Raw genomic sequence first — 14,540 nt, 5'->3', positions numbered from 1 at the left:
CCTAGTGAGCCACCCAGTGCCCCACCTTTGTGTTTAATTTTATTTATAATACCCTTTTGATAATTTCATTTGAAAGGTATGTCATTGGAATTTCCTCAAAACATTAATTGTAATTTATTTCTAGTTATAAGCAGGTATGACATATGGCCCATAGTTTGAGAAATATTTTATAAATGCTCTTGTATTTTTTACTTCAGAGGTTTTCACATTATAGTAAATGTAATTGGGAGGAAGATTTTGGGAGACCAGAAACAATAAAACAAGTCAAGGAGGTAGAGGAGTGTCCTCATTAGTCTTTTCCTATTTATGACCTGACCAAGTGCTATGTAACTTACCTTCACAACTAGAATCTAAACTTCCATAGGGCAGATACCATACCTACTGTGTATCGTTTTGTTGCGTACTAAGTTAAACACAATAATTTTAAAGGAAAAGTTGATCATTTGTACTGATTCATTGTGGTTTTCAGCTTATACACAATATAAGGATTTTTGCTTATATTTAATAATAATTTAAGAATACACTTAAGCCTTTTGTTAATTTTGTATAAATCTTTTTGTTTGTGTGTTTCTAACAGAGTGATGGCAGTTCCTGCCACAGTCATTTATTTTACCTGCTATGATCAATTAACTTATTTTCTGAAATCAAAATTAGGAGAAAATGAAAGTCATATACCAATTGTTGCTGGAATTGTTGCTAGATGTAAGTAATAAACTTATTGTTTAATAAACTTAAACATATTGTTATGTCATTTTGATTTCGGTTTAAAGCTTATTTTAAAATTTTGACACTCACAGATAATGTTCCATAAAATACAGAGTATTGGTAAGATGTATTTTGCATTGTAGTTTGTACTGATTTGTTAATATCTATACTCTTTGAGTCGTAGTATGGTGATTGCCATAGGATAGGAGGGGATCAACCCATCCCTTTTGAATCTTGGGCAGAGAGGTTAGACTTTATATTTTCTAGATTTTAGAGTTACATCAGATGTCAGATTAATATCAGGTTGATATCAAATTGATGCCCAAGTCCTGAATCATTTTCCTTGTAGACTCTGGGATTCAGAGTCTATTCAGAAGGGAATTTGCCTCTGTGAAGAAGGATATTTCTCTCCGTGAGAAATATAAAAGTGAGGTTTTATAGTACTTTAATTGATGTGTAATATTTCTGGAACTGCTCTTGAAAGACTTGAAACTAGGAGCACCTGGCTTTGCTCAGTGGGTGGAGCACATGACTCATGATCTCAGGGTTGAGAGTTTGAGCCCTACATTGAATATAGATATTAGACATTACACGTTACTTAAAAAAAAAAATAAAATCTTAAAAAAAAAGAATTGAAACCAGAAAGAGGAAGTTGAATGAAAACAGACTTTTAAGAAATACCCTTATCAAGGAAAAATAAGGTGCACCAATATATTGGCATCCTTACCTATTTGATTTTAAGGTTTGCAGACATTTCAGAATAAAATTTTTTTATATATAATGATGAAATATTTTTGTATATATGTTTGCATCGTACATGGTTTTGTTTTTATTTTCTTATATTTACTTGTTTGTATTAGTTGGTGCAGTAACTGTGATAAGTCCATTAGAATTGATTAGAACCAAGATGCAATCTAAGAAGTTTTCTTATGAAGAATTACATCGATTTATCAGCAGGAAAGTGTCTGAAGATGGTTGGATTTCCCTTTGGAGGGGCTGGGCTCCTACTGTTCTTAGAGATGTACCATTCTCAGGTAGGATTTATTTTAGTATCTGCTCAATTTTAGGTAGTGTTGTCTGATGTATATATCACTTTTAAATCCTAATTTAAACCCTTTAAGGCTAACAGTAAGTTATCTTCTTTAGTGACCATAAACTTCTAGTTTGTTGTTGGGCTCTCAGATCTTTATGAGTCTTTATTGAATGAATAGTATCTGTCTAATACAAGCTTTTCTTTTTTCTTTCTTTTTAACTTTTTAAAAGATATTAACTGGTATGTAGTCATATTTAGATAATACAAACTACCTTTGACATTATTCTAAATGCCATAATTAGTAAGGTAAATAAATTAATACAAATCAAAATATAAAATACATTAAATACCACCTGTGAATTATATTGACTCCTGCTTTTTCAATTATTACAGATCAAAATCTTCCCCTTTGAGTATCCTGTAAAACACTATTATTAATCAGAAGATTGTGCTAATTATTGAATTATGAAGGAACAGAAAATTATGAAAAAGAAGTATAAAACTAACAAATAACTTACAAAATGTGCATACTTCAGTAATATTTCTCTTGTGAATCACAGAATTTTCTGTTTAAAACCTGAGATGAATAATTATTGAGAACCCTTGTATTAAAGTTCCTCTTTCTTCTTTCCTTTGAGTTAATCTTTTTCTTGGGCTCTCTTATTCACATGCATCTTGCCCTTTCCATTACTATTTTTCTTCAACTTTCTATATTCAGTTAATGCTATTTAGAAATATAGATTCATAGGCCAATTATTTTTTTTACTATAATATTTGACAAGTAGAAAGTAACAGTATAAATTATGAAGTATATTAATAAAGTGAACACATGTGAAGTCACCAGTTCAATCTCTGAACTAGAACACTGCAGTTTTTCAAATCATGACATATATCCGCCTCGACTGCCACATCCAGTGGTCACTGCTATACTGAATTTTTTTTACCATTCATTTGATTTTTTTTAAATATAAAATTTATTATCAAATTGGTTTCCATACAACATCCAGTGCTCATCGCAACAGGTGCCCTCCTCAATGCCCATCACCCACTTTCCCCTCTGTCCCACCCCCCATCAACCCTCAGTTTGTTCTCAGTTTTTAAGAGTCTCTTATGCTTTGGCTCTCTCCATCTCTAACCTCTTTTTTTTTTTTTTTTCCTTCCTCTCTCCCACGGACTTCTGTTAAGTTTCTCAGAATCCACATAAGAGTGAAAACATATGATATCTGTCTTTCTCTGTATGACTTACTTCACTTAGCATAACATTCTCCAGTTCCATCCACGTTGCTACAAAAGGCCATATTTCATTCTTTCTCATTGCCACGTAGTACTCCAGTGTGTATATAAACCACAATTTCTTTATCCATTTGTCATTTAATGGACATTTAGTCTCTTTCCATAATTTGGCTATTGTTGAAAGTGCTGCTATAAACATTGGGGTACATGTGGCCCTGTGCCTCAGCACTCCTGTATCCCTTGGGTAAATTCCTAGCAGTGCTATTGCTGGGTGATAGGGTAGATCTAGTTTTAATTTTTTGAGGAACCTCCACACTGTTTTCCAGAGCAGCTGCACCTGTTTGCATTCCCACCAACAGTGCAAGAGGGTTCCCGTTTCTCCACATCTTCTCCAGCATTGATAGTCTCCTGATTTGTTAATTTTAGCCACTCTGGCGTGAAGTGATATCTCAGTGTGGTTTTGATTTGTATTTCCCTGATGAGGAGTGACATTGAGCATCTTTTCATGTGCCTGTTGGCCATCTGGTTGTCTTCTTTAGAGAAGTGTCTATTCGTGTCTTCTGCCATTTCTTCACTGGATTATTTGGTTTTTGGGTGTGGAGTTTGGTGAGTTCTTTATAGATTTTGGATACTAGCCCTTTATCTGATATGTCATTTGCAAATATCTTCTCCCATTCTGTTGGTTGCCTTTTAGTTTTGTTGATTGTTTTCTTTGTAGTACAGAAGCTTTTTATCTTGATGAGGTCCCAGTAGTTCATTTTTGCTTTTAATTCCCTTGCCTTTGGAGATGTGTCAAGTAAGAAGTTGGTGCGGCTGAGGTCAGAGAGGTTTTTTCCTGCTTTCCCTTCTAGGGTTTTGATGGGTTTCCTGTCTCACATTCAGTCCTTTATCCATTTTGAGTTTATTTTTTGTGAATGGTATAAGAAAGTGGTCTAGTTTCATTCTGCATGTTGCTGTCCAGTTCTCCCAGCACCATTTGCTAAAGAGACTTTTTTCCACTTGGTACTCTTTCCTGCTTTGTCAAACATTAATTGGCCATAGTTTGTGTGTCCAGTTCGTGGTTCTGTATTCTATTCCGTTGGGTCTATGTGTCTGTTTTTGCGCCAATACCGTACTGTCTTGATGATTATAGCTTTTTAGTAGAGGCTAAAGTCCAGGATTGTGATGCCTCCCACTTTGGTTTTCTTTTTCAACATTACTTTGGCTATTCTGGATCTTTTGTGGTTCCATACAAATTTAAGGATTGTTCTAGCTCTGAGAAGAATGCCGGCACAATTTTGATTGGGATTGCACCGAATATGTAGATTGCTTTGGGTAGTATTGACATTTTAACAATATTCTTTCTTCCAGCCTATGAGCATGGAATGTTTTTCCATTTCTTTGCATCTTCTTCAGTTTCCTTCATAAGCTGTCTATAGTTTTCAGCATACAGATCTTTTACATCTTTGGTTAGGTTTATTCCTAGGTATTTTATGCTTCTTGGTGCAATTGTGAATGGGATCAGTTTCTTTTTTGTCTTTCTGTTGCTTCATTATTAGTGTATAAGAATGCAGTTGATTTCTGCACATTAATTTTGTATCCTGCGACTTTGCTGAATTTATGTATCAGTTCTAGTAGACTTTTGGTGGAGTCTATCGGGTTTTCCATGTATAATATCATGTCATGTGCAAAAAGTGAAGGCTTGTCTTCATCTTTGCCAATTTTGGTGCCTTTGATTTCCTTTTGTTGTCTGCTGATGCTAGAACTTCCAACAGTATGTTAAGGAACAGCAGTGGTAGTGGACATCCCTGTCATGTTCCTGATCTCAGGGGAAAGCTCTCAGTTTTTCCCCATTGAGGATGATATTAGCTGTGAGCTTTTCATAAGTGGCTTTTATGATGTTTAAGTATGTTCCTTCTATCCCAACTTTCTCGAGGGTTTTTATTAAGAAAGGATGCTGAATTTTGCCAAATGCTTTTTCTGCATCGATTGACAGGATCATATGGTTCTTATCTTTTCTTTTATTAATGTGATGTATCACATTGATTGATTTACGAATGTTAAACCAGCCCTGCAGCCCAGGAATGAATCCCACTTGATCATGGTGAATAATTCTTTTTATATGCTGTTGAATTCGATTTGCTAGTATCTTCTTGAGAATTTTTGCATCCATATTCATCAGGGATATTGGCCTGTAGTTCTCTTTTTTTGCTGGGTCTCTGGTTTGGGAATCAAAGTAATACTGGCTTCATAGAATGAGTCTGGAAGTTTTCCTTCCCTTTCTATTTTTTGGAACAGCTTGAGAAGGATAGGTATTATCTCTGCTTTAAAAGTCTGGTAGAATTCCCCAGGGAAGCCATCTGGTCCTGGACTCTTATGTGTTGGGAGATTTTTGATAACTGATTCTATTTCTTTGCTGGTTATGGGTTTGTTTCTTTTTCCTCCTGATTGAGTTTTGGAAGTGTGTGGGTGTTTAGGAATTTGTCCATTTCTTCCAGGTTGTCCAGTTTGTTAGCATATAATTTTTCATAGTATTCCCTGATAATTGCTTGTATTTCTGAGGGATTGGTTGTAATAATTGCATTTTCATCCATGATTTTATCTATTTGGGTCATCTCCCTTTTCTTTTTGAGAAGCCTGGCTAGAGGTTTATCAATTTTGTTTATTTTTTTCAAAAAAACCAACTCTTGGTTTCATTGATCTTTTCTATTATTTCTAAACAGTATGTTATTTAGTTTTGCCTATTTTTGAGCTTTTTTTAATGTTTATTTTTGGGAGAGTGAGCACAAATTGGGGAGGGACAGAGAGAGGGAGACACAGAATCTGAAGCAGGCTCCAGGGTCCAAGCTATCAACACAGAGCCCAACTTGGGGCTCGAACCCACAAACCCTGAGAAGCATGACCTGAGCCAAAGTCAGACACCCAACTGAGCCACCCAGGCGCCTCTTTTTGAGCTTTAAAAGCTTATTTTACTTAAAAATCTTAAGATTTACTTTTGTTTTTACGTATAACTTTAAAAAATTTTTACTCTTCTTTATGAGTAAACAAGTAAGTGCTATTGTGAATGTTTTTAACAGACTCTTGGTGTACAAGAATTTGTCCAGTATTAGATTTGTTAGTTCATATAAATATATATTTTAATTATTAAGTAATATCAAATTCTTTTTTTTTAATTAGGCTTCATGCCCAATGTGGGGCTTGAACTCATGACCCTGACATCATGAGTTGCATACTCTGCTGACAGCCAGTCAGGCACCTCTCAAATTCTTTTTTAAAGTGATTGTGTAGATCAGTACACCTACCAGTTTTCTGTTCCTTCATTTCATCCCCTCACCAGCACTTTTACTATCAAAGTTCATAATTTTTGTTCACCTAGTAAGTTAAAGTGGTATCTTATTTTAACTTAATACTTGCCTGATTAGTAATGAGGTTAGGCACTGTTTCATTGGCCATTCACTTATCCATAATTGATTTGCGATTAAGAACTGAAGTAAGTATTCAACTGTCTTTCTCCCTCATATGGATGGTAGTTATCCCAGCATCATTTATTGAATAACCATACATGCTCCAGGAGTTTGTAGTATAACCTGTCACATTAAAGTTTCACACATGCCTGGATCTATTCCACTGGCCAATTTGTCTAACCCTTTGCTAATACTGCAGTGTTGTCTAAATTACTAGTGCATTATTAAATGTTTTGATGTTACCTTATTTACCCCCTCCAGGAATGTCCTATATCTCTGTTATATAACTCTAAGTTTTTGAAGTGTTTTAGTAGAGTTTTAAAATTTTCTTAATATTATATACAACTTTTTTTTTGATTTATTTATGGGTACACCTACCTCCAACTTTGGTAGCTCTTTTATTTAAGTTTTTATTTAAATTCGAGTTAGTTAACATACAGCATACTATTGCTTTCAGGAGTAGAATTTAGTGATTCATCACTTACATGTAAAACCCAGTGCTTATCCCAACAAGTGTCCTCTTTAATGCCTATCACCCACTTAGCCCATCTCCTAGTCACCTCCTCTCCAGTAATCCTATTTGTTCTCTATAGTTAAAGTCTCATGGTTCACCTCCCTCTTTTTTTCCCCTTCTGTGTTTGTTCTGTTTCTTAAATTCCACATAGGAGTGATATTTCATGAGTATTTGTTTTTCTCTGACTGACTTCTTTCACTTTTAATAATACAATCTAGTTCTATCCACACTGTTGAAAATGGCAAGATGTCATTCTATTTTATCACCGACTAATATTCCATTGGGTATATATACCACCTCTTAATCCATTCATCAGTCGATGGACATTTGGGCTCTTCATATAGTTTGGCTATTGTTGATAGTACTGCTATAAACATTGGAGTGCATATGCCCCCTTGAATCAGCATTTTTGTATCCTTTGGATAAATACCTAGTAGTGCAATTGCTGGGTTGTAGGGTAGTTTTATTTTTAACTTTTTGAGGAACCTCTACACTCTTTTCCAGAGTGGTTGCATGAGTTTGGATTTACACCAGCAGTGTAATAGGTTTCCCCTTTACCCACATTCTCGCCAACATCTTTTGTTTCCTGTGTTGTCAATTCTAGCCATTCTGACAGGTGTGAAGTGGTATCTCATCATGGTTTTGATTTTCTTTTCCCTGATGATGAGTGATGTTGAGCATTTTTTCATATGCCTGTTAGCCACCTGGATGTCTTCTTTGGAAAAATGTCTATTCAAGGCTTCAGCCCATTTCTTAACTGGATTGTTTTTTGGGTATTGAGTTTGATAAGTTCTTTATAGATTTTGGATGCTAACCCTTTATCTGATATGTCATTTGCAAATATCCCATTCCATAGGCTGTCTTTTAGTTTTGTTGACTGTTTCCTTCACTGTGCAGAAGCTTTTTATCTTGATGAAGTTCCAAGAGTTGATGATTGTTTTTTTGTTTCCCTTGCCTCCAGAGATGTGTCTAGTGAGAAGTGCCATAGCCAAGATCAAAGAAGTTGCTACCTGTGTTCTCCTCTAGCATTTTGATGGTTTCAGGTCTCACATTTAAGTCTTTCATTCATTTTGAATTGATTTTTGTGTATGGTATAAGAAAGTTGTACAGTTTCATTCTTTTGCATGTCGCTGACCATTTTTCCTAGCACCATTTGTAGAAGAGACTGTCTTTTTTCCATTGGATATTCTTTCCTGCTTAGTCGAAAATTAGTTGACCATGTAGTTGTGGATCCACTTCTAGACTTTCTAATCTGTTCCACTGATCTTTGTGTCCGTTTTTGTGCCAGTACCATACTGTCTTCATGATTACAGCTTTGTAATATTTTATAAATTTATAATTTTTCATAATAATCTCTTATAACTAATTCTGTGGTATTGGTTGTGATCTCTGCTCTTTCATTGATGGTTTTATTTATTTGGGTCCTTTTGCTCTCTTTTTTTTGATAAGTCTGCCTAGGGGATTATCAATTTTGTTAATTCTTTGAAAGAACAAGCTCCTGGTTTCATTAATTTGTTTTATTGTTTTGTTTTTGTTTGTTGGTTCATTTCTATATCATTTATTTCTGCTCTAATCTTTATTATTTCCCTACTTGTGCTTGCTTTAAGCTTTATTTGCTGTTCCTTTTCTGGCTCCTTTAGGTGTAAAGTTAGGTCATGTATTTGAGACTTTTCTTCCTTCTTTAGGAAGGCCTGGATTGCTATATATTTCCCTCTTAGGACCACCTTTGCTGCATCCCAAAGGTTTTGGACTGTTATGTTTCCATTTTCATTGGCTTCCATGTATTATTTTTTATTTCTTCTTTAATTTCCTGGCGAACTCATTCATTCTTTATTAGGATGTTCTTTAACCTACATGTATTTATAGTCTTTTCAAATTTTTTCTTGTGATTAACTTCAAGTTTCATAGCATTGCAGGCAGAAAAAATGTATAGTATGATATCAATCTTCTTGTATTTGTTTAGGCCTGATTTGTGACCCAGTATGTGATCTGTTTTGGAGACTGTTCCATGTGTACTCAAAAAAGTGTGTATTCTGCTTTAGGATGAAATGTTCTGAAGATCTCTGTTAAGTCCCTCTGGTCCATTGTGTTATTCAAAGCCATTGTTTCCTTGTTGAGTTTCTGCTTAGATGATCTGTCCATTGTTGTAAGTGGGGTGTTAAAGTCCCACTTACATATTTAGGGGTTTCAAGTTAGGGGCATAAATATTTAAAATTTTTTTAAATAATCTAATCTTAAATTTTTTTAAATGATCTAATTTCCTTCTTCATCTCTTGTTACAGTCTTTGGTTTAAAATCTAGTTTGTCAGATACAGGTTTGGCTATTCCAGCTTTCTTTTCATGTCCATTAGCCTGATAAATGGTTTCCACCCCTCACTTTCAATCTGCAGATTTCTTTAGGTCTAAGATAAATCTCTTGTAGCCAACATGTAGATGGGTCTTGTTTTGGTAATCCATTCTGACACCCTATGTCTTTTGGCTAGAGCATTCAGTTCATTTACATCCAGAGTAATTATTGATAGATAAGAATTTAGTACTACCATTTTATTACTTGTTTTGTCATTGTTTCTGTCTTTGTGGCTTTTGGTCTTCTTTTTCCACTCAAAAAGTCCCCTTTAATTATTGCAGGGCTGTTTTAGGAGTGGTCATGAAGTTCTTTAGTTTCTTTGTCTTTCTGGGAAACTCTTTTTTTTTTAATGTTTTATTTATTTTTGAGAGAGAGTGTGAGCAGAGGGGAACAGAGAGAGAGGGAGACACAGAATCTGAAGCAGGCCCCAGTCTCCAAGCTGTCAGCACAGAGCCTGATGTGGGGCTTGAACTCACGAACCAAAAGATCATGACCTGAGCCAAAGTTGGGTAGCTTAACTGACTGAGCCACCCAGGCACCCCTCTGGGAAACTCTTTATCTCTCCTTCTGTTCTGAATGACAGCCTTGCTGGATAGGGTATTCTTGGCTGCATATTTTTCCCATTCAGCACGTTGAATAAATATATTATGCCACCCCTTCAGGCTTGCCAAGTTTCTGTGAAGAGATTTGCTGTGAACCTTGTCTTTCCTTGTAAGTTACAGTTTTCATTTCCCTTGTTGCTTTCAGGATTCTTACCATAACTCTGTATTTTGCAAATTTTACTAGAGCATGTCTCAGTGTTGGCCTGCTTTGATTGATTTTGATGGGAGGTCTGTCTCTGTGCTTCCTGGATGTGGATGTCTGTCTCCTTCCCCAGATTAGGAAAGTTTTCATCTGTAATTTGCGCAAATAAACCTTCTGCCTCCTTTTCCCTCTCTTCTTCTGGGACTTCTATGAGATGAATGTTACTATGTTTTATGGTGTTATTGAGTTTCCTATGTCTACATTTGTAATCCAGTATTTTTCTTTCCCTCCTTCCCTCCTTCCCTATCTCTGTTCCCTCTCTCCCTGATCAGGGCCCCCACCTGTCCACAGAACCAGGTTCTTTCTCCCCCAAATCACATCTCTCCATCTCCTCCCCTCCATGATGTGGCCTCTTTTCTCCCTCTAGACGTGCAGTTTGTGTTCTCAGTCCTCAGGTCAATTTCCTGGCTGTTCAGATTGATTTAGTATTTATCTAGTTGAGTTTAAGGAATGAGGCAAGCATGGGGTCCTTCCTGTTCTACCATCTTAACTCCTCTTGGTAGCTATTTTAAAAGCTCTGTTAAAATAAAAATTCCAAATCTTAGGCTGGGGCATTGTTATAATTAATTTTTGTCTGTTAGATTGTGTTTAATATTCAGCTACTTTTAAATTTCTATTAATAATTTTGTCTTTTGGATTTTCTATATAGACATTAATATATAAATTATAACTACTTTGTTCATTTTTAATCATTAGAGCTTTTTTTTCTATCTTACTATGCTCTGTAGAACAGTTTTGAATAATAAATAGCAATGATAATGTCACATCCCTATCATTTTTTCTCATTCTAAAGGAAATACTTCGGTTGTTTCACCATTAATTACTTTTGCTATTGTTTTTGATGCATATCCTTTTTCTATTTAAAGAAATTCTCTTTTATCCCAGGTTTTCAAGAAATTGCTTTGCTTTAAATGAAAATGTGTTGAATTTTATGAAATGCTTTTCCATCAATTTTAGATTATTGCATGGGCATTTTAATGCAGTGTTTGGCATTTATTTGCTATATTTACTACCTTTGCATTCCTCTTATGAAAACCCACTTTCATCATAGTGTATGATCTTTTATAAAATACTTCTGGCTTCAGTTGCTTTTTTTTTATTTTTTATTTTTTATTTTTTTAAGAATCTTTATACCTTTGTTAATGAATGAGATTGAACTGTAATTTTGTTTTCTCCTACTGACCTTGTCAGGCTTTGGAATTAAAGTCCTACTTTACTATTGCATAGGGGTTCTTTTTGTTTATAAGACTGCTAGAACATTTCTGAGAATTTGGTTCTTCCCTTCCCCCCTGCCCCCTTCTTTTTCAGTCTCATCTAGTATGTGTCCAAGCAGGAAGTAGGGTGTGTCAAGGTTAGAATTACTCTTTTCCTTTAATATATACATTTATAAATAAAGTTCACATTTTACTTTTAAATTCTATGTTCATTTCATTCTCTGTTTTTATAGCACTGTACTGGTATAACTATGAAGTTTTAAAGAAGTGGCTGTGTGAGAAATCTGGTTTATATAAACCAACGTTTATGATCCACTTTACTTCAGGGGCATTGTCTGGTTCTGTAAGTTTATATTCTTTTGTTGTTAATTTTCCAGAATAACGGTAGCTGTCTTATTATAACAAATTATAAAGCATTTCCTATCTGTTGAGATACCACTTTTGGGCTGCACGGCTTTAAGTATTGACTATCCCCTTTTGAGGAAATAAATTATTAGTCATTAAATGTCTTAAAATGTACTTTGTGTCCATGGTTTTATTATATTACAAATACATTTTTCTGAAAAAAATTTGGATTTCTTAGATCATTACAGTTATGATAATAGTGCTTTATTATTTACCAAATATTTGCCCATTTGTTCTTTAAATTAAATGCCAGTAGATCTGGTTAGGTAATTTTTCATGGAGTGTCATTTCATATGTATAATCAGATTGAATAGAAGTAATTTCATCGTCTGCGCTAATTCCTATTTCTTTGGGAACATTTTGGTAAGCATTCCTTAAAGGAATTTTAACAGAAATTACAGTCAGAAGGAAAGAATCTCTGATGACCTTTTTTAGGTAGTAGAGAGTTCACTTTTTCTAACTCTTCCACATAAGGTAAAGTTGTGTAGTGGTCTTACACAAAATGAATTTGTAATGACCTAGAATGAGATGCTGACCTATTGGAACCAAATGAAAACAAGATTGAAGGAGCATAGTGAAGGGATGGAGACCTGCAGAAAAATACTGGAATAATTGTACCAGAAAACTTGGAGCTAAGGAAGCCACTGTGATTGAGTTCAAAACTTAGATTTGAGCGTTTCCAGGTCTGGGCTCTGTCAGATTTAACTCTGTAAGTTATACGCCCGTTGACTTTTTGAGTAATTTAAGTAGTTAAAAACCAGCAAGGTATTTTCATTATTCTTCTTATTTGTGAGGTGATTAAATGTAACTTAATTGTATTTTCATTATATCTTAATCCAGCATGAATGAAGAAAAACAAGTACTATTATATATTGAAATTTATAACAGATGAATCACAAAGTCAACTTTGTACATAAAAATAAATGCTTAATATCTTTTTTTAAAAAGTTGGATCATGGCTCCAGGATTTTATACCAGCTTTCCAAAAATATGAAGGAAAATTCCCTACTTTTAGATGCCCTATAATGCTGCCCTTTGACTCTTTTCAAACAAAAATTTGTTTCTGTAACAGAAAAAGTACATGAGTGTTATGTTCAGACTTTCTGTCAGGAAACAGAACAGCCTAAGCCACATCATTTTAGAAAGTGTCAAAGGCTTATATAACATTGTTGCTACCTTTGGCTGCTACATGCTAGATTATAGTGAGGGAGAAATAATAATTGATTTTCACTTACCTGAGATCTTTGAAACTGATGTTGGTTCAGAAACTTAAAACAACATCGTTAGGGTGAAATACAATGTAATTGATTTTGGGGAACATTTTGGGAGCCTATTGTCAAATGTGAGTTGGGAAGAAAAACATTTTTACTTTGCATGGCTATTATGTCAATTATTATGACACATTCTTAAGGGAATTTACTCTTAAAAAAAAAACTTAATTAGGTCATTTTGAAAATAATCATTGATTCACTTTTAGATGTTTTTAAAAGTGTGATTTGTGAACTACTGTAGCTATATTTGATAAATATGTTGAAACCCATAAACATAAAGTGTTGTTCATGTAAATTTTTTTTTAATCAATTTAAAAATATTGGAATTTTTAAATGCTTACTAAATAATTGAGAATTTCGGTTTTATTTTTTTATTTTTTTTAATTTTTAACGTTTATTTATTTTTGAGACAGAGAGAGACAGAGCATGAACGGGGGAGGGGTAGAGAGAGAGGGAGACACAGAATCAGAAGCAGGCTCCAGGCTCCGAGCCATCAGCCCAGAGCCCGACGCGGGGCTCGAACTCACAGACCGTGAGATCGTGACCTGAGTCGAAGTCGGACCCTTGAACAACTGAGCCACCCAGGCGCCCCGAGAATTTGTTTTAAAATATTATATTGGGATTCTCTCTCCCTCTACACCTTCATGTGTAGTAAAGGAATAGTAGGACCTACAGGAGCATCGGAAATTTGTGAATACTGGTTTTGGAGTCAGTGGTCTGTCTGGTTCTAATTCTGACTCTATCACTAGTAGTTGTGTGACCTCAGGAAAGTAGCAGAGCTTTTTTGAGACTATTTACATCTGAATTTGGGGAGAAATATATAGGACACGTTATTTTTTCCTTAATAACAACTTCTCTTTGAATAGATAATGGTTTCATTTTAAGTTTCAGTTTAGTTATGATTTCCATTATTATCCTGAAGTAATTTCCTATTTAGAATAATGTAAAAACATTTAGAAAAAATTTAAAGGTAAATTTAATCAATTTTACTTTTTGACAGATTGCAGCTATTGCAACTTTGCCATTTGATGTGGTAAAAACACAAAAGCAGACACAACTTTGGATAGATGAATGTCATAAAAGTAAGTTTTATTAATTTAAAACATTTTCAGGATGCCATGATTGTTTTTGTTTTTGTTTTTCTTTCCAGGTAGAAGAAAAATAAAGAAACAAGATTTTTTCCTTTGCTGCCTTAACTGAAACTATAATATACTGTTAGAATGAAATGCCCAGAAAAAATACTCTCAATCCCCTCCAAAATTTAAGAAATTTAAAAATCTCTTTTGCCTGCCATCAATTAAGTTCATACCTGCTATATAGAAGATTACATACTAGGGGCGCCTGGGTGGCTCAGTCGGTTGGGTGTCCGACTTCAGCTCAGGTCACGATCTCATGGTCCGTGAGTTTGAGCCCTGCATCGGGCTCTGGGCTGATGGCTCAGAGCCTGGAGCTGTTTCAGATTCTGTGTCTCCCTCTCTCTCTGCCCCTTCCCCATTCATGCTCTGTTTCTCTCTGTCTCAAAAGTAAATAAACGTTAAAAAAAAATAAAAAAAAAAAAAAAGATTGCATAC

The 14,540-nt window shown here is 34.7% G+C and overlaps 1 protein-coding gene across 4 annotated transcripts in view; it reads left to right on the top strand.

The window, feature by feature from the left end:
* The window catches only part of SLC25A40 (solute carrier family 25 member 40), a 68,126-nt gene that overhangs the window by 32,705 nt on the left and 20,881 nt on the right, over positions 1–14,540 (top strand). For all 4 annotated transcript variants that reach the window (XR_013554002.2, XR_013554000.2, XR_013554001.2 and 1 more), the window contains exons 7-10: positions 578–702; positions 1,566–1,739; positions 11,527–11,636; positions 13,970–14,051. Coding sequence is in view for 1 of the 4 variants with exons in the window: in XM_078442498.2 (XP_078298624.2) it covers positions 578–702; positions 1,566–1,739; positions 11,527–11,636; positions 13,970–14,051 (491 nt within the window). In the remaining 3 variants the exon portion in view is untranslated. The remainder of the gene's footprint in view (positions 1–577; positions 703–1,565; positions 1,740–11,526; positions 11,637–13,969; positions 14,052–14,540) is intronic.

This window comes from Panthera onca, chromosome A2, assembly GCF_046562875.1.
Source record: "Panthera onca isolate mPanOnc1 chromosome A2, mPanOnc1 haplotype 2, whole genome shotgun sequence".
NCBI classification, from domain to species: Eukaryota; Metazoa; Chordata; class Mammalia; order Carnivora; family Felidae; genus Panthera; species Panthera onca.
The sequence above is the reverse complement of the archived record's forward strand: the minus strand, read 5'-3'. Positions and strand labels throughout refer to the sequence as shown.